Source organism: Sceloporus occidentalis, unplaced genomic scaffold (genome assembly GCF_023333645.1).
Source record: "Sceloporus occidentalis isolate IW3139 unplaced genomic scaffold, rSceOcc1.0.p SCAF_19, whole genome shotgun sequence".
NCBI classification, from domain to species: Eukaryota; Metazoa; Chordata; class Lepidosauria; order Squamata; family Phrynosomatidae; genus Sceloporus; species Sceloporus occidentalis.
In genome coordinates this window covers 13,815,001-13,842,346 of record NW_028316999.1, presented here as the reverse complement: position 1 = coordinate 13,842,346, position 27,346 = coordinate 13,815,001, and the positions used below count along the sequence as shown (strand labels likewise).

General features: G+C 38.6%; 1 protein-coding gene across 25 annotated transcripts in view; it reads left to right on the top strand.

Annotated features, from left to right (window-relative positions):
• Positions 1 to 21,504, top strand: part of LOC149302474 (clathrin coat assembly protein AP180-like) — a 55,744-nt gene extending 34,240 nt beyond the window's left edge. For 5 of the 25 annotated variants that reach the window (XM_089482675.1, XM_089482671.1, XM_089482669.1 and 2 more), the window contains 18 exons: positions 73 to 94; positions 1,673 to 1,773; positions 3,228 to 3,328; positions 5,810 to 5,824; positions 5,922 to 6,098; positions 10,276 to 10,383; positions 10,814 to 11,077; positions 11,911 to 11,988; positions 12,109 to 12,180; positions 13,043 to 13,126; positions 14,238 to 14,315; positions 14,900 to 15,052; positions 17,513 to 17,641; positions 19,157 to 19,187; positions 19,780 to 19,894; positions 20,861 to 20,944; positions 21,207 to 21,302; positions 21,412 to 21,504. In XM_089482675.1, coding sequence (XP_089338801.1) covers positions 73 to 94; positions 1,673 to 1,773; positions 3,228 to 3,328; positions 5,810 to 5,824; positions 5,922 to 6,098; positions 10,276 to 10,383; positions 10,814 to 11,077; positions 11,911 to 11,988; positions 12,109 to 12,180; positions 13,043 to 13,126; positions 14,238 to 14,315; positions 14,900 to 15,052; positions 17,513 to 17,641; positions 19,157 to 19,187; positions 19,780 to 19,894; positions 20,861 to 20,944; positions 21,207 to 21,302; positions 21,412 to 21,504 — 1,801 coding nt within the window. Of the gene's footprint in view, positions 1 to 72; positions 95 to 1,672; positions 1,774 to 3,227; positions 3,329 to 5,809; positions 5,825 to 5,921; positions 6,099 to 10,275; positions 10,388 to 10,813; positions 11,078 to 11,910; positions 11,989 to 12,108; positions 12,181 to 13,042; positions 13,127 to 14,237; positions 14,316 to 14,899; positions 15,053 to 17,497; positions 17,642 to 19,156; positions 19,188 to 19,779; positions 19,895 to 20,860; positions 20,945 to 21,206; positions 21,303 to 21,411 lie in introns of all 25 variants that reach the window. The other 20 variants (XM_089482674.1, XM_089482666.1, XM_089482665.1 and 17 more) reach the window with 14 other exon arrangements.
• The last annotated feature ends 5,842 nt before the right edge of the window (positions 21,505 to 27,346 follow it).

Genomic DNA, 27,346 nt, shown 5'->3' with positions numbered 1-27,346 from the left:
TCTTTAAGATGTTTTTTTACTTTCTAAGTAATTCAGTTATTAACACACACTGTATTTATCTTGTGGTTTCAGCTCTGGGTCTCCGCTGGGCAAGGTAAATGACATATAATAGTATGCTTCTGGATCAGAATACAGTGCACACACAGATTTTAGAGATTAGCTATATTAACAAGTGTTGGTGATATAACAATGTGTTGTCAATCTAGCATTAATGAGTTTGCATCCTTCAAATATTAATTTCAAATATCTAATTAATCTTCTGGTATTGATAGAATAAAATATGGCCTCATGTTTCTGAGAACACATCCTACCGCAAAGCCCTACCACTCCCCCAGCCCGGTTGGGTTGGTGACCTATTTTGTTTGTTTTCATTTTTATAAACCAAGTCAAGGAGAAATTTTTTATATATATATCACGCTCCTATCATGACCAGGGCATGAAAGAAGCTGGGCATGATAGGAATGTGACTGCAGTTTAACAATGATATATATATATATAATGTTATTGAATTTTTTGTGTCCAATTTTGGTGTGTTACTTACTTTTAATAAAAGTGTGGTTAACACACCAAAATTGGACCAACAAAATCAACAACAATATTATATATATATATATATATATATATATATATATATATATATAATTGCTAACGGCAATCACACTCCTATCATGTCCAGGCAGCCGGTACATGCTAGAACCTGGGCATGATAGGAGTGTGATTACAGGCTACCTATGCCATGCCATGCTACCCCCCACACACACACTTACACATCCATGCTATCACACACACACACATTCACAAGCATTCATTCACTCATTCATATACTCATTCATTCCCTTAATCACACATACTTCTGTCTCATACTACAATCGCTCATACACCCTTCCCCAGCCCCTTACCTGAACTGTAGATCTCCCACTCGCAGACTTCTGCATGGGCCATGCTGCTTCCCTCTGTGTTGCTGTGGGAGCAACATCTCTTGTTCTGGCCCCAGGGGAAGAAGGAACGGAGCAGAGTCATGTGACATGCATTCACATGACTCTGCTGGGTTCCTGCTTTTCCTGGCCGATACAAGAGACGCCGCTCGCACACTGTGCGACCAACGCACATGTAAGCAGCCTGGCACCCGCAGTCGATTGTTTTCGGATGCTTTTTCTTTTTTATATCGGCATTTTGCCGATAATGCCCTTTTCGGCTGATATATTTGGGCCACCGATATATCGGTGCATCCCTAGTTTGTGATGCAAGATTCTGACAGTTCCATCCTTTCAGTATTACTGAACATCTGTGATACTGGTCTGGCAATGCAATAACATTACATGTAGCCATATTTGTAGTACTTACTTGCTTGAAAAGAGATTTGCAATATATTTATACTTCAACGTGAAATAGTTTTTCTTTAACCCCTTAATGACAAAGCCTGTACATGTACGGGCTCAAAATGCATTGTTTTCAATGGGTTTAGGGACCACCCATTGTCCTTAAGGGGTTAAAATAACCCAACGTTAAAAGACTGCAAGGGAATTTCCAAATGGAAAAAAGTCTAGCTGTACAAGTGTGTATAAAATTGAAAAGAGGGGACTTGTTAAACATTCAATGATTTTGTTACTTTTTGAATTAACATTGGCCATGTCAAAATAATAATCTCTTGTTTTGTATTTTGTGTGTTTAGTCTTCTCCAGTTACATCACCTAACACCACCCCATCAAAAAGTGTAGACACATCTCCACCTATTGACCTTTTTGCAGCTTCAAGTACTGCTTCTCCAATATGGTAGGTCTTGTCTTGTTAATACCGTATTTGCTCGATTATAAGACGACCCTGATTATAAGACGACCCCCCAAATCTTAATATTAATTTAGGAAAAAAAGAAAAAGCCTGAATATAAGACGACCCTATAGGAAAAAAGTTTTACCAGTAAATTTTAATTCATTTAAACACTTTTTTTAATAAAAGAAAAATATTTTGGTTTTATTTCCTTCTATTTTCCAACCTGCCTCCTAGTTATGCACATCTGCCCCAGAAGTGCCTTATACCCCCTATATGCCACTGTGCCCCATGATATGCCTTTTAACCCTCTAAATGCCACAGTGCCCCATAATATGCCTTTTAACCCTATATGCCACTGTGCCCCATGATATGCCTTTTAACCCTATATGCCACTCTGGCACTTAGAGGATTAAAAGGCATATTATGGCATATAGGGAGGTTTAAGGCATTTCAGGAGGCAGAGTGGCATTAAAGGGGTTAAAAAGCATTTCACAGAGCACTCTGCCTCCAGAAATGCCTTACACCCCCCATTTAACACTCCCCCTCCCTCTTCCAAACTTACCGGTGCTTCTGAGTTGGGGGGGCGCATAACACAGGAGGATCCAGGTCCCCTGCATCTGAGCCCCCGGTGCTTAGTCCGGGCAGCATGTAGAGCTCCACGCGATATAATCGCGTAGAGCTCTACACGATACAATCGCGTAGAGCTCTACACGCTGCCCGGACTAAGCACCGGGGACTCAGAAGCACCGGTAAGTTGGAGGGGGCATAACACAGGAGGATGCAGGTCCCCTGCATCCTCCTGTGTTATGCCCCCCCCCCCTCCAACTTACCGGTGCTTCTGAGTCCCCAGTGCTTAGTCCGGGCAGCGTGTAGAGCTCTACGCGATTGTATCGTGTAGAGCTCTACGCGATTATATCGCGTAGAGCTCTACATGCAGCCCGGACTAAGCACCGGGGACTCAGATGCACCGGTAAGTTGGGTCGGGGGTTAACACAGGAGGATCCAGGTCCCCTGCATCTGGGTCCCCAGTGCTTAGTCCGGGAAGCGTGTAGAGCTCTACGCGATTGTATCGTGTAGAGCTCTACACGCAGCCCGGACTAAGCACCGGGGACTCAGAAGCACCGGTAAGTTGGGGGGGGGGTTAACACAGGAGGATCCAGGTCCTCTGCATCGCTGCGGGGGATCTGGATCTTAGTCTCATAATCAGACCTATTTGAGGTCTGATTATAAGACGACCCTGATTATAAGACGAGGGGTATTTTTCAGAGCATTTGCTCTGGAAAAAACCTCGTCTTATAATCGAGCAAATACGGTATTATTTTAAAGTCCACTTTGAAACTACTGTTACATTTTATAAGGGGGGACTGCAACCAAACAAGCTTAAGATTGGCTTTAATGTCCTTTATAAAATAAAAATTTAGTGTCTCACTACACTTAATGTGCGGTTCTCCAAACAGCTCTGCTAAACCATCCAATGATCTTCTGGATCTTCAGCCAGACTTCACCTCTACTGTACAGTCAGCACCAGCTGTTCCTGCAGGAGCCAGCGCATGGGGAGGTAATACTCAGTTTTTGGTTGTAAATTTGGAACCAGGCTATTACTGTGCTTGTGCACCCTTTTTTCTTTCTACAGCTGTCACTCTCAAATGAGAATAATAATTTATAATTTGACTAGCTGCCATTCAATACTACCTAGTGCATTACAATTACTGGTGAAGGCTATACTCGCTTATTTAAAATGTTCTTGTTCTCTGAGGAGTAAACGCAGAATTAGTGCTTTGCTCTTCATATGGGCTCATTTACCTCCCTTGAATCAAAAGACGACATCTTAATGAAACTTTGCTGTTAAATCATCCAGCTGTAAAGTGTTTCACACTGATGAGTGTGTCTTTCTCATGTTAGATTAACTATTGGAAGTATACATGTTAAAAAAAATAATAATAAAAAAAAAGTCAAAAAATAAAATGAAGTTAGTATGTATAAACCTGGAAACCAGTGTTGTCTGCTAGGAGGCCAAAGAACCAAGGGGCAACCATCAAGCACAGAAATCATAGCTTCTCTGTGTATTACATTGAAGCTGTCCAACATGCCAGCACACAAACACATGGGTAGCTTAACTCACACACAGAATTGCAATCAGACACAATAAGAATACATGGTTAGTCAGTACTATCTTTCATTCCAGATACAAAATAAAGTCTTTATAGTAGAGGTATAAAAAAAAAAGTCCACAATGCAGCAGTCTAAGAACAATGCTAATAAAATTATCTTATTGTTCAGCAGGGGTCCAAATTGTGTAAGAAGTATATGAAGATGACTGGAAATACATATGATAATTACATTAGGGAAATCTACTACTGTATACTGCAATGTTTAGTTTTGTTTATAGAAAAAGAGCATTTTATAACTCAACCCATTTTTACATATAGATTGATAAACGTGACAGTTGCGTGATCTATTATTTAGCAGCATTTGCTGATTGAAGGAAACAGTATTGCTGGCAGAAGCAAAAGTGGGATGCACTCTGATATGGAGCATCAGAAAGTCTTTTTTTGTTGAACGTTTTCTCCAGTTTACAATAAGTAGCCTAGTGGAAGCACCTGTTTGCATATATCTCACTAATATTTAATGAAAGCTGAAAGAGTATCATCAAATAGGCCCAACATTAGTACCGTATTTCAGCGTCTCATCCAGGCCTCTTGAGGACTATTTTGTGTAACACAGAGTTACAGGGCAATGAATGCTTTTTGTACTAAAATGTTTACATTTGTTTTGGCTCAAGTGAATTTAATATTTTTAGTTTTCAATTTAATGTAAATGATAATGCTATTTGTTTTTATTTTTGTTCCTATGAACTAAACATAGAAAGCTCTCCCTTTATGGGAAGTGTGTATTATTACATTTAATCAATTAACCACTGGCTCTGCCTCTAGCTATGAAGTTCCCTTCCAGATGACATCATGGTCTGTGCTTCTAGGTATTCAGATCAGGGGTAATCAGCTCCCACTTCCTGAAACATTAGTAGACCAAAAAAGTTATACCAAACACTTAACCTATTGTTAAAGCCCAATGGAATCTACTGGCACGCTATGAATAATTTTCAAAAATGAAATGAAATACTGCTGTAATGTTTGTAGAAGAAGCCATAGTATTTCTTAGATTGTGAAAGTTATTTTTACGATTGCAAGCATTGAATATTTACTTAGGCTTTAGCTTAATATAAAACATTGAGTTTCAAAAGCAATTCTAGTGGGTTGAAGAGGGGACCTTGTCATACTGAATAATCAAGGATCGGCCCGGCATTGAGTTCCTATATTCTTGATCCATTAGGGAAGCCATTTAGTAGGGGTTTGGTTATTTTATAATTGATAAATTGAATATTTGAGTTTTATGCATTTATTCTCTACAGTTAATAATGTGGAATTCGTAGGTGTGCTATAAATGTAATCTAATAATAACATAGGACTGTTGATGTGAATTTGTATTTGAGCTGCACAGTTGTGTGACTTTCAATAGAAATCTGCATTCTATTTAGTATAGGAGCAAAAATAAAGTAGTTTAATTAGCCTTATAATATGCCAAAAGAGGAGACTTGCTGAAATATTGATGCTGGGAAAATGTTTTTACAGAAAATTCATTTCTTTTGGATTTGGGGTCAAAAAAATCATCACTTTCGTTTTCTAGGAATATGCTCCAGGACCTTTCTGGGTCCTCAACAAGTCAGAAGTCTGCAGTCTAGAGCTTCTGAACACATACATGGAGATCTGTTCTTAGGGTTTACTCTGGCTTTAGTTTTAGTACAGTTGTACTCAGAGAGTCTCACTTAAAGCACCAGAATATCAATCCATATTTTCAGTTTTAAAATATGTGTAACCAAGGCTTGGGTCATTTTGGAGTTTATAAAAAAAAAAATAACCCTTTGTTTTTCTCTATCAATAGTTATTAAATACCGTAGGTCACTTGGCAGTGAAAAATTGTAAAATTCCACTTCTCACACTTATTTTCTTCTTGAACTGCTTACACACCGGATTATACACAGATCTGTTAGGCGAGGGTAAGTCATTGTAGCTGTGTTACTTGTCGTTGTGTGTGTTTCTGTCTCGGCTGTCACTCACTCTTTGCTTTTACTCTCTACTCATGGTTTTGTGCAGACTCTCTCTCTGCACCTTCTACTGCAGCTTCCTCAGAGCCTCTTCAGCTTTCTGATCCTTTTTGTACTGAGCCCAGTGTTGCCACTACTTCTGTCCTCACTGAATCCACAGCCTCTTCAGCCCCTGCCACTGCTGCAACTATTGCCACTACCACTGCTGAAGTTGATCTTTTCGGAGGTTTGTACATCTAGCCGAAAACTCTGTATTCCTTGTGAGACTCATTGGTTTACCTTGTAGTTTAGCATTTCTGATGCTTTCGTTCATAGTTACATGGCCTCTGTTCTTGTCCCAACCATGTATCTCTACAAACCCGTGTAAAATGGAACCATATTCGCTTGCAATAGCTGGTACCTCTTAGGATAAAATGAAGAATTCTGGTCACTTGTGTATCCAGTGCTTATTGCTTGTTCAATTGTTTTCCTTTTATCTATAATTTCACTTTTTGTCTCCACTGCTTCTCAGTTTCCTTAGTTGAGTGCCTATTTAAGAGCTTATCTCAAGCGTTTTATTATGACTCCATCTTTAAGTGCTAAACTGCCACTCACATACACTACTGAAGATAAGTGAAAACTGGGGCCATGTAGGATCCCTTTCTGGGCCTTTCTTTTGTAAATTGTATCTAGAAATCGGACAAAGAAAAAAAGCAAAGCAAATGGTACTTTCTAAACTACATCCCCAAATTCATGCTAAACCTATGCCAGGGCTTGACAAATTTTGTTGTGAATCTAGGCGCCAGCTAAAAAAGTTAGGAGCCAGGATTTTTTTTTTTTAAATTAACAGTTGGTTAGGAGTGATCTGATCATCATCAGCCCGCTTACTAAAATCACAGCATTTGACCTGGAAGCACCCTGGACTTTCAGGTCAGTGCTGGTTTTTGTTGTAGTTGTTTTTTTTTATTATTATTATTATTTTTTTTTAACGCTTTCAATGCTGATGTTCCATTGGAGCACAGCATTGACTGATATTTAGTCCCCACAAGCTTGTGGGGACAAATGTTAACCCCTGCAATGCCACAAATGTGTTATACACAGTTGTGGAATTTAAGGGGTTAACGCTGCACTGTTGCTCTCATGGAGCGATCAGGCAGCAGGGGGGTGTTGGGTCTGGTCTCCACACTCAAGTGGAGACCGAAGAACCCTCTCCCCCTGTCCCTGAAGCTGCCTCTGGCAGCTGGGACGCAATTGCTGGTCTATAGACCAGCCATTGCAGGGGGAGTCTCTTTGATGACTGCTGTAGGCTTCCATGCCTACAGGAGTCAGCACAGGCCTTGTGGGGGCTCGTTTTTGCTGTTGTTGGCCTGCCTGGGCTTCCAGACAGACCACCAGCAGCAAAGCCCCTTACAAAACGGGAATTAACCCCTAAATGCCGCGATTGCGGCATTGAAGGGGTTAACGCTGCACTTTCGCTCTCATGGAGCGATCAGGCAGCAGGGGGGTGTTGTGTCAGGTCCCCACGCTTGTCAACACTCAACCTCCTTTCCTGAAGCTGCCTGTGGCAGCTGAAAATGCGATTGCAGGTTTTCATGCAATCGCGGTTTCAGCCTACAGAATCACTCCGTGGGAGTGATCACAGGCTCGGGGGCGGGCTCTGAGTGGCTGGGCTGTCTGCCCAGACTCCTGGGCAGACAGCAGCAGCAGCGCCTCCCGCGATCACAGGCTGACAAACACCTAGGCGCCAGGACAAAATTCTGAGTCGCCATGGCGACCTGGCGCCTGGGATTTGTCGAGCCCTGACCTATGCAAATAACACCCTTGTAATATTTCCAAGTTAAAGATTTTTTTCCCTCCATATTCATTATATTTTCTCATTACACTACAATGCAAGCATTCTGAATTAATAATGTACCCTTGAAATGCGCCTTTAATTCTCCATGTTGTCTCCCTCACCTTAACACCATAATTTATTAAGGTTGATATTGAAATATAGCGTTAGTCTTTTAACCAGCCTCAGAAAGTTCACTAGATTCCAGCTAGATGCTAATATTAAAAGCCTTTGGACGTTATTTATAAAGAGCCGTTGTGGTTCTAGGTATGACAAGTGGCCTTTTTACCTCAGAGCTTCATACAAAATATTCTGTAGTAGGAAATTCTATTGGTTTCTGTCACGCAAAGATGTTCATGGCAAACAGTAGTATCACTTGTTAGGTATAACCCTGATTGTGTTATTCTTCAAAATCCTTTTAAGCTTTATATCTGAAAATTGTTCCGTTAAGAAAGGAAAACAGAGGGAAAAAAGGTCTGTGTTTTAGAGCACAATTTTTATATCATCCCAAAAACTATACATGCCCTCAAAATACTCTGTTTTTTATGCTAATGCACAAAGTTCATATTTACTGCACATTGTAAAAATTCAATTTTATGCCCATTATGTAACTGTAAAAAGAAAGGACCAATTTGAATTTAATGTTTATGAAAGTTGCTTGCCATGGACAAGTCTCCATTGATATTTTTCAAAAATGTGGAATTATGTCATAAAGTTCCATTAAGTGATGCATAGTCTTTCTCAGTTTTATTGAAAAAATTGTAGGTCTTGTTTTTGGAAATATTACTATTGGTAAAAGTCTTGTCCCTGAGCTAGTCACTTATTGAGTTTCCGATAAATATTTCTTTATAATACGTGTGTGACATTCAACACGCTACAGTCCATGTTGAATGTCACACACGTATTATAAAGAAATATTTATCGGAAACTCAATAAATCCCTTGAAATTATGAACATTTCAGCTCTGTGGCTTTACCATAAATTGTGAAGCTTCGTAAGTGAGCTTTTCTTGCAGTTTAAATATGTGAGAAGAGTTTCATGAAATCTCACTACTTCATACAGTGCTACCTCAGCCCTTCGGGGATCAGCCTTTTACCAAAATAACGGAGACCATGTAAATGGCTTGTGCAATCGGTAAAAGATGCAAGCATGATGCTGGGTTGTATGGCTCAAGGCATTTGTAACAAGAAGAGGAAGGTGGTTATGCCACTTTACTGATTTCTGGTCAGATGTCGCCTAGAGCATTTGTGTACGGTTCTGAAGACCATGCATCCCTCTTCAGTTAAACCCCAAAGTTTATTTCACAGATGAAAAAATTGACAAATATTACAAGAGATATAGAGTCTAAAACTAGAATCTCAGAGCCTTAGATCTATTGTAAAGAAGTTTGCCGAGAAGGTGGTAAATAATTGGAACAGCCAGTATAAGTGTTAGTGGTATAGCTCAATCAGATTCTCTATATATAATGCAATCTGGAATTTGGGTTGAGTTTTTTCCTGCAAACAATTCACCTTTTATGACTAAATCATGTAACCCAAGTGTAACCCAAGTAAGAGAAGTGTATGCAAGGTTATTTCTGCTTGCAAGCTCCATCTTTTAGTACTCGATTGGCGTTATGTATAAAGAAGTGATTCTATGGCTTTAAAATTACCAGGACCATTCAATTGTTTGGAAAGACCACTTTACAAACTTCTCAAGCACTGTTTATACATAATCCCAATGTGTTCTAGACGCAAAAATATGTTTGAAGAACGTAATGTTTGGATTGCTTATACAAGTGGATCAGGCAATCCATTGAAGCACTGAGGTATTGAGTAATCATGGAAGAACTGTGCCTTGGCTGTATATCCACTGGCTAGATCCTTGGGCTTCCATTCTGATATTTTAGAAACTACGTTTGGATTCTCAAACTGCATTCCCATGAAGGAGAATTATAAAGATTTACAGAAGTGTTATGGAATTTATTTACCAAAGTACGATATTGCAGTTATGGTTCGCTAACTTCATTATGTGTGTTGAAGGGCTAACCCTAGTGAACTTCTCATACAAGAAGACCCATGCTGACCCTGATTAATATATAATTCAATGAGATGTCTTTCAAGAGCCTACTGATTTAACTATGTGTATACAAGGTTACTCGCAGGTTCCCTGGGGATACTCATGTAGTTGGCCCTTCTTAATACACAGAGAAGGCAGGGAATTGAGATTGAAACTCTCCTGCAAACGTCTGCTTTAGTTAATAAATGCTTATGTCCATCTGTTCAAGTTTGCATACAGTAGAAGAAAAATTTGAGTAAAAACACTGTTTTGTAGATCACAGAGACAAAAATGAGAAGAGAAGCCAAAAAGCCCTTGTTTATGCAATCTGTTCCCTGCTTTGGTTTCGACCATGGAAGAATGCAGCTTGAGATAGTGAATATGAATGCATGAAGCCCTTATACAATACAGGCCTGTTATTTTTTTTTTCGGAAAAAAGATGACACTTGTTGTATAAGGGTTTAGTAAAATAATGTGTGGATTTTTTTTTCTTATTTTTTTTATCATCCTTTCTTTCCTCTTTCTTTGCATACCTTAAACTAAAAATGCACCACAGATGCCTTTGCTGCATCTCCTGGAGAAGCCCCTGCAACACTTGAAGGGGCTGCAGCACCAGCCACCCCTGTCCCTGTTGCAGCAGCCCTTGATGCATGCTCTGGAAACGGTGGGTTTCTATTTCTGCTCCCTGTCCTCTTCTGGAATGCCTTGTACCAATTGTTGTATGGATCATCTGGCTGACCTATTGCTTTGATATGTGTCCACTCTAAAGAAGTATCGTGGTGTATGGTTTCTGTATTTTTGACCAAATAACTGCCAGTCTAATTCCTGTCCTTAACGGGTATCGTTACATTCATGTCATGTGAACATTTTCTTTGCATTTTATTGTCCATAAAGAGATTCAGTTGTGATGTAGGTGATTTCTTATTAACGGTTCTCTTAGTGTAATGGCTAATCTTATAGGTTCCTGTACTTTGCGTACTAATATACTTGATGCATGGCCTTCCAGCTTGTAGATGTTTTTAAAACTCTTTGTACTGTTATTTCATCTGGATCCCTCCCTGACTGATCCTATATCTGTTTTCTTCCTTTATAAGACCCCTTTGCCCCATCCGAGGGTAGCGCAGAAGGTGCTGCTGAACTGGACCTTTTTGCTTTGAAGCCAACCGAAACCAGTGCTCCTGTAGTTACCCCCACGACTAGTACAGCCGCTACGGCTCTTGCAACTACTCCTTCTCCTCCTCCTCCTGTTACAGCAGTTACTGCTACCACTACTACTACAACTGCTACCACTGCCACAGCTGCCACCACCACCAACACCACTACTACTACTGCTCCTCCTGCTCTAGATATCTTTGGTGGTAATTTTTTTTGGTGCTTTAGTATCTTTTTCCCCCCTCTTTCCTACAGAAGAGTTAGATTATCCTTTCATTGATTTCTTTATTAGCACATTATGGATTTTTAGTTTTTGCGCTTTTGAAAATCCATGAAAGCATACATTTGAATCTGACCTTAAACGTCCATGTTTTATCTCATCACATAATCCACAGACAGGTGCTCTCTTTTTCTGTTTTATTGCACTATACACACCATTTAAAGGGGTTAATGTACACTACCAAATACATGTTCTATATGGAGAGCTTGAAGTATGTTACCAGTGAGCAAAACGTTAATTTCTGATATTTTTGCTTATTGCACATCAATATACGCTCATTCAGTGAAGATTACAGGGATTTCTAGACATCTATGCTTCTGAGTCGTACAACGTGCTTTAGTGAATATCTTAACAAACTTTTGATTTTATTTACTTTACACTGTAAATATGTATGTTTACTGTATGTGTGTATATGTATATATATAGATATAGATACAGACACACACATATGGCTAGTGGTTTTAAAAGTTGGGTTCTTAGAACAACGATTAAGTCATTCTTAGCTAATAATGTGCTTGTTGCTAGATATGATATGAAAAATGCATAATTTTCTTACAATCCAGTGTGCCCAATCCTTTGTGTCTGTGTGATGAGTTGGAACATGACATTCTGATTGCCCAGATCCATATGTATGTTCACCAAACCAAACAAACTCTGCTTTTTTTTTTTACTCTACATTTTGCCTACCGATTCATGCTTATTTACGAGATGCTGTCTAGTGGTCCAGTAATGAAATAACATGCCTGTATTTGGTCTTAGATTTATTTGATTCTGTTTCGGAGGCGGCTGCTGCACCTAAGCCAGATGCCACACCTAGCATAGATCTGTTTGGCACAGGTAAAGCACGACATGTTTTTCATTGGCGTCCTTGGCTCCATGAGCTACTGCTGCTTTTTGATTTTTTTCATCCTCATTTTTGTCAAACTGATGACTTTTATTTCTTTTTGCTTTGGAAAGATGCTTTCTCATCTCCACCACATGGGGCTTCTCCTGTGCCCGAGAGTTCCCTTACTGGAGACCTCTTATCTGGTGAGTGCTTTTTGCTCAAAGCACTTGTGTTGGTATACCCTATTTTAGATGTGTCGCTCACAAACTAGAGCTTCAAGTCCAGGTGGATATTGGGTAAAATATCCAACCCTTTCATCTGTCTCAAAGTTGCGTTGGTGTCTTCGTTAATTGCGTTTTACATTTTGATATGAGCATGGCTTGCAATAACATAGCATTTTCTGCACCTCACTCTAGCTCCATCAACTCGCAGGATGGAGATCTTTTCTGCATTTTGTTATTTATCCTTTTGTCGCATGTACTGCAAAAGTACAGAAATAACCACTGATTTCTTCCCCCTTCTATTTTAATAATGTGTACGTTGTATTCTTATTTAAGCTGTGTTTAAACAATTATGTATACCCACAATTATAACTGCAGAATAATTCCATTGCAATCAACTTTTTGCAAGCAAGGGAAGTTTTGTTGTAACTAATTCCTAAGCCATAGCGCTCAGCTTCCCTATGAGCCATAAGGACAGTGTATTGTGTATTGCAGACTTTTATCTTCGGTGGTTTATGCTTTTCATTATCCCAAGAATGTAAAGCACTGTGAATATACAAACAAAGTTTACGCCCACAAACTCATTTGAAATAAAATTGTTCTGTCTGGATGCTAAATGTCTTTTTCCACAGCTGTGTGCATGGATATTGGGCTACCGGCTAGTGTTACAGTTCAACGTGTAGTCTGGGTATTTTTTATACAGTGGCACTGCTTGTTAGCTTGGAGAAATACTTGATTCAGCTCCAGTTTTTAAATGATTTTAAGCCTTAAGGGATGGATGATGATAATTGGTAGCAGACTTTAAGTATAATGTGCTTTGTGATTCCTTTTATTTTTAATGCAGTGGACACATTCGCTTCTCCATCACCTGCACCCACCGCCTCTCCAGCAAAAGTGGAGTCATCAGCTGTTCTCGACTTATTTGGGGGTTTGTATTGGGTTACATTTTTTTTCCTGTGATTTTCTTCTGCTATATAGATTTTTTTTTTTTTTTAATCAAAATAAGAAATATCTTAAGATGTGGTTTTTCCCATTTACTCACGCTTTGCATATTCTTTGAGTAAAAGCAGCATCTACCAAATTATATTTGTCTTTCTTTTTGATGTTTCTTAATTTTTTTTAAAACAATTGAAAACATCCTTTTTTGTTGCTCTTCATTTTATGTGAGGATATCACGTATGTGCTTTGAATTAGACATGTGCAAATTGGCCATAAACGATGGGCAATAATTTTTTTTCCCTGCCCATTTGATTTGACTAAAAATTCTCTGGGTTTTTACTTCAGGAATAAAATAAGTTGCTCTGTGCCCACATTCACTCACACTCTTTTTCACTCTCTCTCATGCTCTTCAAATGTTTGCCTTCTCTGCCGACCACTTCGGCTTCTGCCAACCATCTTCTCTTCTACCTTCAATCTGCTATCTTTGTCCACATCTCTGCGGACATAGCCCAGCGGGAATTTCCGCCAAAATGGCAGCAACATTCTCTTCTGATCTTCCAATTGAGGTAGAGGACGTCACCAAAAGTGCCACCCTTTTGCCCTAATGTGGAGCAGGGCAGTATAGCTGCGCTTTTGATGACATCCTCTCCCCCATTGGAGGATAGGGGAGAGGATGTCACCGCAAGTGCTGCCATATTGCCCTGAGTTCAAGTAAGGGCAGGATGACAGTGCTTTTGGTGATGTCCTCTCTCCTGATTACCTTTTAACTAGAATATATTCATATAGTGTGTAAACTTAAGCATTTGCATGTGTGTTAGCTAACTCTTCGAAATCCAAAGGGGCAAATTAAGTTCCAGGTACCTAACCAAAGAAAACAGTTAAATTATGTTCTTGTTAATTCATGGCTTTTCTCAGACTATTGGCTTGCTAAGTCAGACAGTGGTCTTGAAGCAAGTGATCTTGTCTGTGAGTGCCAGGCTTAACAGACAAGTGTCATTACTGTAGTTTAATTTGTGTGTGGGACTTTCTATGTTGAACTACACAACACATTTACTGGAATCTTCTTTACATTACTTGCTGCAACCTGGATAACATGGCAGATGCCTTTGGAGTAACTGAACCACAGCCAGCTGCTTTGGCACCTACTACTTCATCGGCTTCTGCAGACCTGCTGGCTGGTAAATGTTTGCCTTGCAATGCTGAATAAAACATACATGTTTAATACCATTGCACTTCAACCTGCAGGAATACTAGTTCAATATTTGCCTTGATTCTCCAAAAGGTCATATTTGCCCAATCAACCTAGTACATTAGTACATTTTACATAGTACATTGCAGCCCTTTCGGCTGGAGGGTGTGTGATTTTTAACATTTATCATGGCCGTTTATTGGCAGTGGTATGTATAAAACAACAATCTACACAGACCAGTATTGGGGATCTTAGACCTTGTAAGACGAAGGCACTAGTAACCTGGAGAATCTTTAACATGGTTGTATGTTAGGTTTTCACCTCTCAGCCAGCTGAATAAACCTCTTAAGTGTCTTTATTACAAGGAATAGTTATTTTCCATTATTAAGGGCAAGTAAATGGCCCCCTGCTTATTGTTAACTATAGAGCATTTTAAAGCTGAAAGGGAGTTCCTATGTGAAGTTTATCATACCAGTACTTTATTGACTTTAATTAGTTGATTTTATCAATAAATTCTGTATAATTATCATCTAAGCTTTAATCTTTCTAACTAATGGAGGTTATGTTTTGAAGGATTTGGAGGCTCCTTTATTGCTCCATCCCCAGCACCAATTACTCCAGCACAGAATAACCTCATCCAGCCCAACTTTGATGCAGCATTTGGAGCAGGTCAGCCAGCTGCCACAGCCGCCGCTGCCAGCAGTGGAAGTTCCTTCGATGCCTCAGGTGAGTTTTTCTAAACATACTTGATCCTTTATAACGCACTGCAATCATCCTTTTGTGATGTGCCATTGGGACAATTTATAATGAGCAGTTCTGACCAAAAGGTGTAAAATTGAAAAAATCAGCAGGAACTATGGCGATAAGGCCATTTTTTAAAACTTTGTGTTTGAGGCGCTCCTTATGGAGTGTTATTGAACTGTGTAAAGGATATAGGCTTCATTTCAGTAATTGAATACTTTCTAAAGGCCTGTTGTAGATATTTTTCTATTCAGCAGTTTAAAATAAAGCCATACGTTGTATAGAAAAAATAGCACAGCAGTCATGCTTTAGCAAGAAGCAAAAGCTATTTAAATGCATAGGACGTGTTCTTTTAAGCCCTTACTCGGTGTTGCTTTGGATGGAACATTGTTCGTGAAGCTGATTTGTGGTCAGTCTGGAAAACAGACGTGTTTTCACTCATCCTTGAAAGTAAACTGTTATTGTCAGTTAAGTCTGGAATGATCATTACCATGCATATTATAGTTCTCAATGAAAAATGTAGAAGTTCTCAATGAAAATGCCTCCCGCACTCCTTATAATACAGCTATATTGCTTAGTTTCTCCAGTGGTGTCTAGTTATGGCTTGTGTCTGTTGGGAACGCCACTATGTTTTTGAATGTGTATGGATCATCTTGACTTTGTATTCCACACCTAAAACCTTTGACATTTTTTTTAATGGTAGAGACTTACCACCCCCTAAAAAATACTAATACTAAATAATGCTTACATTTGTCTGTTTCTCTAATCATGCTGATGTAAGAATTAGGGTTAACTGGTGACACTTCTTCTTGATTAGAGGCCATTCCAGTCATCAGTCCAGTTCAATATGTTAATTATTTTGTTGGTGTCAAATCTAAGCTTTATTAAGTGCTTATTGGCTGAAAGAGTATATAGTGGCATTATCATTTTTGGGCTTTATTTAATTATTTTAATAATTTGGCATGGTATACTTGCATGGGTTTTTATTCACTTACACAGGTAAACACAAGCCGTATCCCTATAAAGTAACAGAAATGTACTTATAGGTTGCATGTGAAACTAACCGAGTAAAATGCAAGCCCTTTTTCTACTTATTGTTACACGCGACATTCCACCGTGCTTTCATTTTGTTTGTATTTTTGTTTCGTTTTATCTCTTTCCATGCTGGGGCTGTGCCACAATATTACATGGTGAGTTGTGCATTTAATCGGTAGACCATTGCATTTGTTTTTAATAGCTATTGGGGTTTATTCACTTAAGTCGGAGTTGACCGTTAAGATCACCGGAGAGTTACGGTTAAGCCCACCAACTCCATTATACATTATGAAGGTCCATCCCCAGTGGGATTCTTCTGCAAGAAGGGCCAACCTAGAGCTGGATCTGCATAATGCAGACAATTACTCAAGAAAACCCACTCAACTATAAATGATGCAGGACTGACTCGTCCATCCTTGCAGTAGAAGCCTGCCAAGGTTGTCCCTCCTTAAAGTTATCAAGTTGATTGAGTTGCAGCTGAAACTTTCCGGCCAACACTCACTTTAGTGTCTAAACCCCGGTGAATTGCATGATGCTGTTCCAGGAATCTGGCATTAATCATCTTAAGACTATCATACACACTTAACTCTCATTCCATTTCTGGTTATGTTAAGCAGGCTAGGTACCGGTAAAGCTGTAGTATCCTTCTGAAATGTGTCCAGCTCCAGATAATTGTTTTTTTGGTACCTGGTTGAATCTGAAATATATTGATTGAACTACCTATTTGCAAAATCACATGTGCCCCAGGTTGAGAATGAGGTTTAACCAGAAGAACGTCTACACAGACCCCCCTACTATTAGCACTGTTAAAACTACACAGATGGGAATAATGCCGTATAATCTCCTGGATTAGCAGAACAAAATCATTTCAAGAAATCTATACAAATGTAATTTTTTTAAAAACAGATATGGTTTGTGTTTACAATGATGTGATTAGTCAACCGTGAAGATTTCTTTTCCATAAAGAATTGCATAGGTGTCTATATCTGACATCAGTGTTTGTAGGATGCAATGCAGGGGAAACAGAACGACACACGAGAGAATAATAAAGTGGCATACACGATTTACTCTGCCTGCCTAAGAGTGAAAGAAAATGTCAAATGCTCTGCCGTAGGAAGCAATCTTAATGGATAATGGATATGCTTTAACAGATTACCTATGAGAAAAAGAGATTGTCAACGTCTGATTTCTTTTTTTCTACATTTTAGATACCCATCGTACACATGCTTATTTCATAGTACATTTCCTTCAATGACATGTCAGCTGCAGGGATACTGTTTCACAAATCCAGGAATCCAGCATTGCTACAAAAGATGTCAATATTTGCATTTTGCATGTATATGCACATGTTCTTATTAGTTACCTCTTATCTTTTTTTTTCTTCACCTGTCTTAGTTTTTGATGGTTTAGGAGATCTTCTCATGCCAACTATGACCCCCTCATCCCAGATGCCATCTACACTCACAGCAGCAAACAGTACTGCACAAGGCAAACCCGTGGCCAGTGACCTCGACTCGTCTCTCGCCAGCTTAGTAGGCAGTAAGTTGGATGTTACCATTTCTTGTTGCTTCAGACCAACAGTTGAATAATTAGTTACACCGTTAACTGGGTTAAAAAATTTCATTTCATAAAGGTCATTTTTTAATGTCATTTTTGAGAAAAAAAAACTTTAGCCATCTCGATTCTCGTAGAAAAAGTCTCCAAGCATTTTAGCATCTTTAATTTAAGGGCACGCTGATGACATAAGGGCAGCCGGTGGCTGGATATGACAGGTCGCATGTTTAGTTTTTAGGCTTTGTCAGCGTGTGGTTGGTCATATCCAGCTGGCCACACCCTGTATGTATGGAGTGCTTTCGGCTAGTGGCTTGACTTTACTGGAACCACTCCATGCGGATTTCATTTGATATGTAAGTGGGCTGGGCACCTCTCTCATTTTAATGATAGGCACCTCGGCTAGTATTTAATACTAGCTAAACTATTTAATGTATAATCAGAAACTGTTTCTTAAATATAGGGAATATACAGCTTCTTCATACAGTCAGAATTGGCTGTCCTCCATGCTGAAGAATATTGAAGTTATATGTGTGGCATATTAAATTATTTTTCTGCATGAAGTATTTTTCTTTTCTGAGACCAAGCATGCATGCACTATATATGCTCCAGTTACTATGTGTTTTATGGAGCATATACTCATGCTTGCATCATGGAAGCAGTGACGTAAGCAGGGCACAGTGAATGTGTGGAATGCCAGGATATGGCATCATGCCTCTGTGTGTGGGCTGTATGATATCATAGCACGTCACTGTGGATGACAGCACAGGTGATCAGCAAACGAGCAAAGAGGAGATATACATTTGCCTCTTTTGCACCTTCAGTGCGCATACATCAGCGAAGTGGTGGTTTCTGCATCATCAGCCCTAAAGGTAGATCCATCTGGCTCCACTGTAATGGCTGATGCTGCCCTGACACCTCGGAAAGCCATTATCCCTTTATTGTTCAGTCTGCTTATTAAATCCGAAATTTTACAACAGAGCATCAAACAGCATAGTTTCTTTATAGACAGATTTTTGAACCCATATAAAATTCTACTCAGTAGAGCTTGCTGAATCATGCGAGAGGAGGTAACCCTAGCAATCATTATGGGTTAAAAATTTAGGAGTGGGATTGAAGGCACTGTTTATGTTGGCTTAAACCTACCAATCCTTATTAGTGGAGTTAAATCGTTCTTTTTACCAACTAGTCATGATATAAGTTCAGTTCCAATTGCCCAATGGTCTTGCCTTAGTTGAGTTGTTCTTCTACTGTTTAACTATGCTCTTGTAATTTTTTATTTTATATTGGATTTCATATCTTTTTTTTTTTCACTGACATAAGCTACATTTTTGTTATCTGATTTAAGTAAATTGCTCTATTTATGTTCTGTGTATTGTAGGAATGATGAAAGAAATGAACTTCTGTAGCTCTGCTTTTTCTCTCTGAGTCTTTTTTGTCCTGAAACCTTTTGTAACACTCCTACCTCTACTAATGCATATATGAAATTTGAACTTTTTTCAGATCTTGGAATTTCTGGCACCACTGTTAAAAAGTAAGCATTTTTCCTGTTTATTTTTTAGTTGGAAACTAAGAAATCATTCTCTGAAAAATGCAAAATGTGTAAAAGGCAAAACCCCAAAGTAAAACCAGAAGATTTTCTTCACAAGACAATAGAAAAGACTTACATTTTTTTAAGTTAAACCGCCATAACTAGTGTAAATTCAGTCTAAGAAGTATCTTTGTATGTTGCCATTGATTTTCTTTGTTCTTAAAATGAAACTCTTTTGTAATGTTTCGATATGCTTTATAGAAAGCTGTGAATTTTGTTTTTGTAAAACAACCACCAGCCTTAACGTCATTGAAATAAAAATGCTATTCACATACCGTATATACAGCTGCAGTAATAAATCCATCATTGCCCTTTCAAATGACATTATCCCTCATTGGTTCTACACTAGTTGTACAACTGATTAGAATATATTTTAAGCACAATGTTGACCACCAGGATGGTGTTTGTGACAGATGGCCAAAGTATCAGGTATAAGTGTGCAAATGTTTAATACCTGGATCTGTATTTTCTTTTTGTGTGATTGCTTGTCCGAGCTGTGTGCTTTGCGATAAATGACATTTGGTTACTCGCCCAGGGGAGATCTTCACTGGAGTGGTGGGGAGAAGAAGCTTACAGGCGGTGCTAATTGGCAGCCAAAGGTTGCTCCAGCAACATGGGCTTCTGGTGGTGGTCCATCAAGTGGTCCTATGGTATGGTGATTTTTGTATATCTCTTCTACTCTTTTCTCCCTCTAAACCTTAATCTATAAAATCTACCATTGTGCTCTTACTGCAGGGTAGTTTCATATAGTGACCTTGGTCTAAGATTGTTGTTGAATTCAACATCTTTTGCTTTCGCCCATTGGCCTGTACAAAAGTTGTGTGCGATCCATTTGGAGGTCACTTCTGCTCTTACATTACATAATGAGATAGTAGTGTCTTCTGAATAACTGGTAAATAGGAACAGATTTATTGTATGCTCCTTGGACAGTTGTGAACAATGACTGACTCCACTGTCGGGTCAAGATAGTTTTTCTCTGACCTTTTCTCAGGTATTAAGTAGGAAAAATGCCTGAAAAAAAGTGCCTGTCAAATAAACCCAATTCCGTTTTGGACAAATTCTATAAAGGAAATCTGGCATATGTGTTTTTGAGAAGACAGTTTCTCTCGTGAAAAAAAAAACCCAAGCAAATTTCAAAAATGTACTTAATAAAGACGAGTGAGAAAGCAGTATAACAAAACACAGTAAAGCTTTGTGCTTAATCATAGCCGGGTTTTGTTGTGGTGCTTTCCTGCTGTTACCTTTATGAAATAACATTAAGAAGAAATAGATAGTTTGCCATTTGTTTTCACAAGAGGAATTGTCAGGCAAACCTCTTTTTTGTGTTTTGCATGCTGATTGCCGTCTGGACTCCGCCGGCTGACCTCTTCCGTTGTCAGTCTCCGTTATTGTTGTAATATGTGTGTTTGAGTCTTGATCATTTGACATGCTGGTGGAATCTCATTGAGCTGCTTAATTTGGCCCTTTTAATGTGGGTGTCCTTGAGTAGAGGTTCTAATATTCCATAGTTACCCAATGATGCCAGTCCTGGTTGACTTTGAATATATTCATTTTGGTTTCCATTGGCAGTTTGGTGTTTATGGGGCCCAGATTAATCCTATATTTGTTTTTTTTAGCAAGGGTCCGTACCTCCTGTGAGCGGAGTTCCCCCAGCAGCAGGTGCTGCTCCGGGTGCGCAGGCAGCAGCAGGGTTTGGTCTTGTAAGTAAACGAAACACATGCGCACATTAACATAATAATGAAATAAGTCAAAGTAACCCCCACCTCACTGAGGGGAAATCATATTAACTTAACAGCGTACATTATGCCTTTTCTAATACCTGTCTGTCTCTATATATAATATATTATATACATAAGTGTATATAATATATACACTTATGTTTGTTCTGAAGTGTGTTTGCTTGGCAACCAGAGAGTGTTTTTTTTTTTCTATTGCTTCTTACATGCCTATAATTGTTTTCAGCCTCCCGCTGGATCAAATGTCCCTATGATGCCCCAACAGCCAATGATGTATGGGCAGCCCATGATTCGGCCGGCCTTTGGGGGAAATACCACTCCGGTATGATTCAGCTTGCATTATAAGCTTTTTAAATTCTTTCTAATGCTCCTTTTACAGTTGTGCAATAAACTGTTCTTCTTTCTACTAAATGTTGGGTTTACTCCTGTAGCTCTCTCCAAGTCCAACTCCTGCTTCTCCAAGCCCTAAGAAACCTCCAACAAAGGATCCATTAGCAGACCTCAATATCAAAGACTTCTTATAAATCTGTAAGGTATAATATATGCTGGGTTTTTTTTCCTCTTAAAAGTTCATATTTTATAGTGTTCATATTTAAACTGACGCTTCTCCCAAATATTATCCCCTACCCTTGTTTGGGTGCCTTTGATGGTTGTCGTCGTGTTTGCTAGCCGTGTCCTCTTCCACATAATGGCAGGTCAGCAACATATAAAAGGAGCATAATTTAGAAAAATGGGAGTCGCTCATCAGATATTGAAAATGCTATAGAGTACTGGTTTAATTTTCACATAATAGTCCCTAAAAAAGTAGTTTAAGAATATCTGTTGTATGCGTTCACTATTCTGACTTGGCCAAATATTGACCCACTCCATTCCGACAATTTTATTGCTAATTTTGCTACTTTTTTTTTCACAGATGCTATTTTTGTGAAATGACAATTTGAATTTGGAGCCTACAAACAGATCGCTGCTCAGAATTTCTTACATGAGCCACCAGTACCAAACACAGTACTTGGATTCCTCTCTCCTCCGAAATGTGTAGCACAGCTGTGAAAGTAAACATTAGGGACGTGTTCTACCTTAGCTGTTTTCTGCTATATATCATATTTTTGTGCATATGGGTTTTCTGTGCTTTCCAGTTTTCATCATTGGGTATATGTTTCCCATATCTTCTGGTTGTTTTCTGTATCTCTCAAATAGAAACAAAATATGCAGGTGTTGTGTGTGTGCGTGTGTGTGTGTGCACGTACTGAGCAGTCAGGGGAGAAATGTCTATTATTTTTGAGGGTTTATCATATCTATGATGTTTGAATATCATTGTTCTATCTGTGTAAGTACAGAAAAGGCTCCAATACAAACCTGTTGTTGTGTAAGTGTGTGTGATTGTGTGAAAGAACTGCCCACAGAAATGGTCCATTCTAGAAAGAAAAACGAATTCTTATTTTCTGTATCTTGTACTATATATGTTCTGAACTTTTTTTATCATTTATAGTAATATATAACAAAAAAATCAAAGATATTGCTCTGGTTGGTAGTCATCTGGAGCTGAGAGACATATCAGGAAAACGATAAATAGTTTTTTGTTTAAGTTATATATATTTAATTCGATTTTATTTGTCTTTTGATTTGTTATGTTTTATTTTATGTCTTGAGTTAGCTTTATGGATCTGTCCTAAAATAATTGAAGGTTAAGCTTGCATTGATTGTGTGCTATTTCAAGAAATGTAGGTGTATTTCTCATGGAACACCAACTACTTTAGTGTACCCGTAGTCAATGCATACATTAATATAATTTTTAACGTTTTACTGTAATTCTGTTTAATTTGTGCTGCTCTGTGTTACTTTTTAACTCTGTTTGTTTTCTCATTCAATAAGTTGGCTGTGAGTAGCTTTTGTACAGTCTGTGAATGACCTCCAACCCAGTTGTACCCTTTCCTGTACATATTGTGAGATTTACACTTCTGTTCACACACTCATACTGTTTTGTGCTGATGGCTTGGCTTAAGGTCTTGGTTGCATACAAATAAAGTCACTGTTGATCAGTGTTACAAGTGGCTTAGCAGCTGTTTGTAGAAGTCCGTTGGCTAGGAAAGATGTTCACCTATTGTAAGTCTTTCAAGTTAACTATTTAATCGATGGTTGTATCTGAATTTACTGTGGGGAAAACATACACTCCAAACGGGATAAAAGTATTTAAAATCAATTTCAAAATGGCTTTCCTTTGTATCTTGGTTTAAAGACCCAGTGCATGTATGCCCTGTGAGATGCAATAAACACCTTGAACAGAAGCAAAAGTATACAAAGTCTTGGTCTCATTCTTTACCAGGTAGAGTTGCCCAGGGATGCCTGAAAATCTTGCTAAAGTTACTTTTGCTAATGACATTATAAAATAATGCAATTTTATTTGATCATATGTACAGTGCTGTGTATAGTAAATTTTGTTTAGCAATGAAGAAAAGTGGGCTTTAATTTTAATACAGGACCTTTTCCATGTCAATTCTATATGGGAGTCCATTTTACATGAACACCAGTTTATTTTACTGCATGCTAATCGATGCAGGCTGTTTTTTAGTTATTTGGAGTTAGGCAATATGAAGATTGAAGACATGGGGATATGCAGAGGCTTCCCCCCTGCACTGCGCTCCCCCCCCCAATGCGACCTAGATATTCCGTGCACCCGCCAATGATTCTTGCAGATGCTCAGTAGAACCCTCTTTGAAATCGCTCAATGTTGCTTCAGTTACTTTAATGGGAGTGCTAGGGAGAAATGATTGGCTCCAGCTAAATGACTGTATAAAACTGAAAGTCATCCTGGATCATGCGTGACCAGGTTGGCCCAGATAGCAGCCTGGGGTGCCTGAATCAGTGGGGTGTTGGGCTTAGAGTTGTAAGAGGTCCTGGTGTCGGCAGGGCAGCTCGGGAATGAAGAGTAAAGTTCTACGTAAAGGACTTTTTCGGAAGGAGACGTCAGGAGGTGGCTTCTTAACAGGGATAGGCATAGGACATTGTTTAGCACGTAAGCTATATCTGTTTGGCTACCAAGTGGGGGAGAGGGCAGTATTCTTACCTGGGCTGCTGTTGGATCTACGTAATTCTATAAATTAATCTTATAGGGAGGGTATTATAGTTATGAAAAGTTAGTACCGTATTTTTTATTTAAATAATGGCTAGAGGAGTAACTCAAAATACCCCAGTTTTCTTGTAATTGTGTAAACCATATGGGCTTCTATTTTTCTTCAATCTCACATTGTGCAACCAGTAAGAAATGGGTAGGGGCGTGATGGCAACAGAGATAAAGATGTGATAACTTCAATAATGTCTATTTTATGAGCATATTTGGGCAGAGTATGTGATGGACTACATGTTATGTCCTGTTTACCCGTTGTACAACGCTACAGAATATAATGCTGCTATATATATAGATCAATGATTAATAAGTGCACATCTCATCCATAGATTCCTACTGTGGGCATTCCTGGTTGTTAGCACAAACCTGGATGCTGCTGTGAGCCCTGAACACTATGGTAACCGGCAGCCGTAACTCTCAGCTTGTTTATTCATATTTTGGTGAATTGGTGCATTATTGAGTGTTTGTGGTTTTCTTAAAGTCACTTGCCCTGGCTGTTGTATCACTGCATGACTTTGTATTCCACACAAGACAGAATGAGGATTTGGCTCAAGGAGAAATGGTTAGTTTTTTATTTTAACGATGCATTAAAGTACAATAAATTAATTCTGACGTTACTTATAAAGATTTATAGCTCTGATGTACTGTATTTGTGTTTTCAATCCTACAAAACGCAGATTTACCTATATTACAGTTCATAGTTTCAGTACTTTGGGTGCATACAAGCACATTTTACACAGTATGGTTTACAAGTGTATGAAACGTGTTACATTGAATGCCATGCATGTTTCCTGACATGTTTCTAAGAATGTATTACATTACTAAGTATTTAACGTAGTAAATTTAAATAAAACCAACTGGTTTATAATACATTAATAAATGATCATATAAAGATAGCACCTAAAACATCCTGTGAGTAGTATGTAACATAGGCAAATAGTTATTATGTTCCTTGTTTTAGCACCATATACAGTATGAGACTGTAAAATTTCAGTAACAAGTAGGCATCTTATGAGCCCAGGGGGTAAAAAATAACTCCATTGTAGGCCGATATATTGCAAAGAATAACATTCTTATTTATTTAATTTTTGCTAGGAATTAGCAAGAATTTCTCAACCTGTGGTTTATGTGCACTTTAGGGTAGTGGTGATGACTTGAGTTTTAAGAAACAGAACGGGTTTAATATCAAGGGGTGTTTGGGAAACAATCTGAGAAACACTGATATACAATATTCTACATTTGTACTATGAATGTATTCTAAATAGCAAGACTGTAAAGTGACAGTAACAACAAAGCAGAAGTTCCCCTTGCTAATTTCCTGCATTACTGTTACCTGTAACCATTACCGTTACCTTCTATTTTTATACCTGATCTCGAGTAGGGTAGGAAACAATTTAAATGGTTTCTAAGAAAAGCTGGTGGTTATACTTGTGCATATTGCATTAATATTTCCACTGTTGAAGTAAACTGAAGCAGCAGGAATGGAAAATGGTGGCATCAATGACCAAATCCAACTCTCGCTTGACCACCAGGGAGAAGCAAAAGTTGGACTTGGTCATTGATGCCACCAATTTATTTTCCTGCTCTCCCCTTCTGCAGTTTACTTCAACAGTGGACATTGGTGACATCAATGCCCAAATTCCACTTTTGCCTGACCACCAGGGAGAAGCCAAAGTGATAACTGCACCCCCTGAAATGACTACAGTAATGGAGCTCAATATGCGTATTACCTCTGTGTACCAGACATTTACTGATGAGTATACAATGTTACGGTCCCTGAAGTCTTTGGTTAATTATGGTGAGGTTAATAATGTCAGCATTAGCGGTAAATATATATAGCGCATGAGCAGGTAACAAACATTCCAACAGAAAGACTTGATATATCCCACATAACAACGGCAAAGGCGGTGATAGATTGCATTGCAATGCCTGGTATCATTAGATTTATGTGCGTGGACCTAATTAAGCAAATAACACCTCCAAATGGAACGTCATACAAAAAACATGCTTAATAATCCTAAAAAACTATTTAACATGTTATTCTTTTACTGAGCAGTTTATAAAGTGATCATAAGAGATTAGTAATGTCTAAACAGTTTTTTATATCAAAGCTTGAACACGGTTCAATCAAAGGATCCTGCTCAAATAAGGATAGTCAGAATGTGTGGCCTATTCAAGAGTTATAATGTGAGGAGCAGGCAATGAGTGTAGCACCGAAACACAGAAGATTTTTTTTTTAATAAAATAAAACATTAATTTTTTTTCTGTGTCTTTGCATCTAGAGAGAAAAGCTTAAATTATGAAAATAAGGTACTGGTGGTTCCTTTGTAAAAAACCAAAACCCATAGATGTTTATGTGCTTGGGCTTCCAGAAACTTGATCTTACATTTTATACAAGGCTTGATGTAGAAGGTTACTTTGTCTAAGTCAAAAAAGAGACCAGTTTCATTCTGGAGTAAAACAGATGGCAGTATGTTCAGAAGCCATCACTGAAGAATCTCCAGGTCCCCAATACTCTCGTGGAATATGCAGAAATCAATTCTCATTTGCAAGGCTTCAGAAATTGTATCTTTGGTGCTCCTACTATTAATATTATTTATTCTTTTATATAGCACCATCATATTCTATAGCACTGTACAGTGGACTACTAGTTCTAAAGTACCATCAATACTTGGATAGCTAACGACTGTCCGGACACATATTGTGACTTGCTATGCCTACTGTAATAGTATACAGCATCATTTTTTAAGCATGTTTCATTTACAATACAAACATTTCGCTCTGGCTGCATTTATTGCCTGCTGTAAACACTGGATTATGTTACCATAATGACAAGGTTACTGGTGCTCTCATGCATATAGAATTGTGTGCTTGCAGGAAATATGAAGCGAGATATGCAGGACTGCAAACCCTGAGTAGAAGATATGTATGCCCTTGGCTGGTTAAGATGCATGTCTTCCCAAAAAACCTTGTGGAAAAATATTTTACAGCTCAGGCAATGCATATTTAGAAAATCAAACGTTATTGTACAGATATATATCGCTTTCAAATTTCAAAGTTGACTTTGGAAGTGCCTTCAGTCTCTGGTTCTACTAAGATGAGCATATGGTGACACTAGTTTTAATGACATGGTTTTATTCTCTGTAACAGGTATACCACCCTTGTGGGTTAGTAGGGGTCACTATTCCAGTATTTTTGTTATTGCTACTTTCCATTAACTGGAGATCTCAATGGGACTTTAT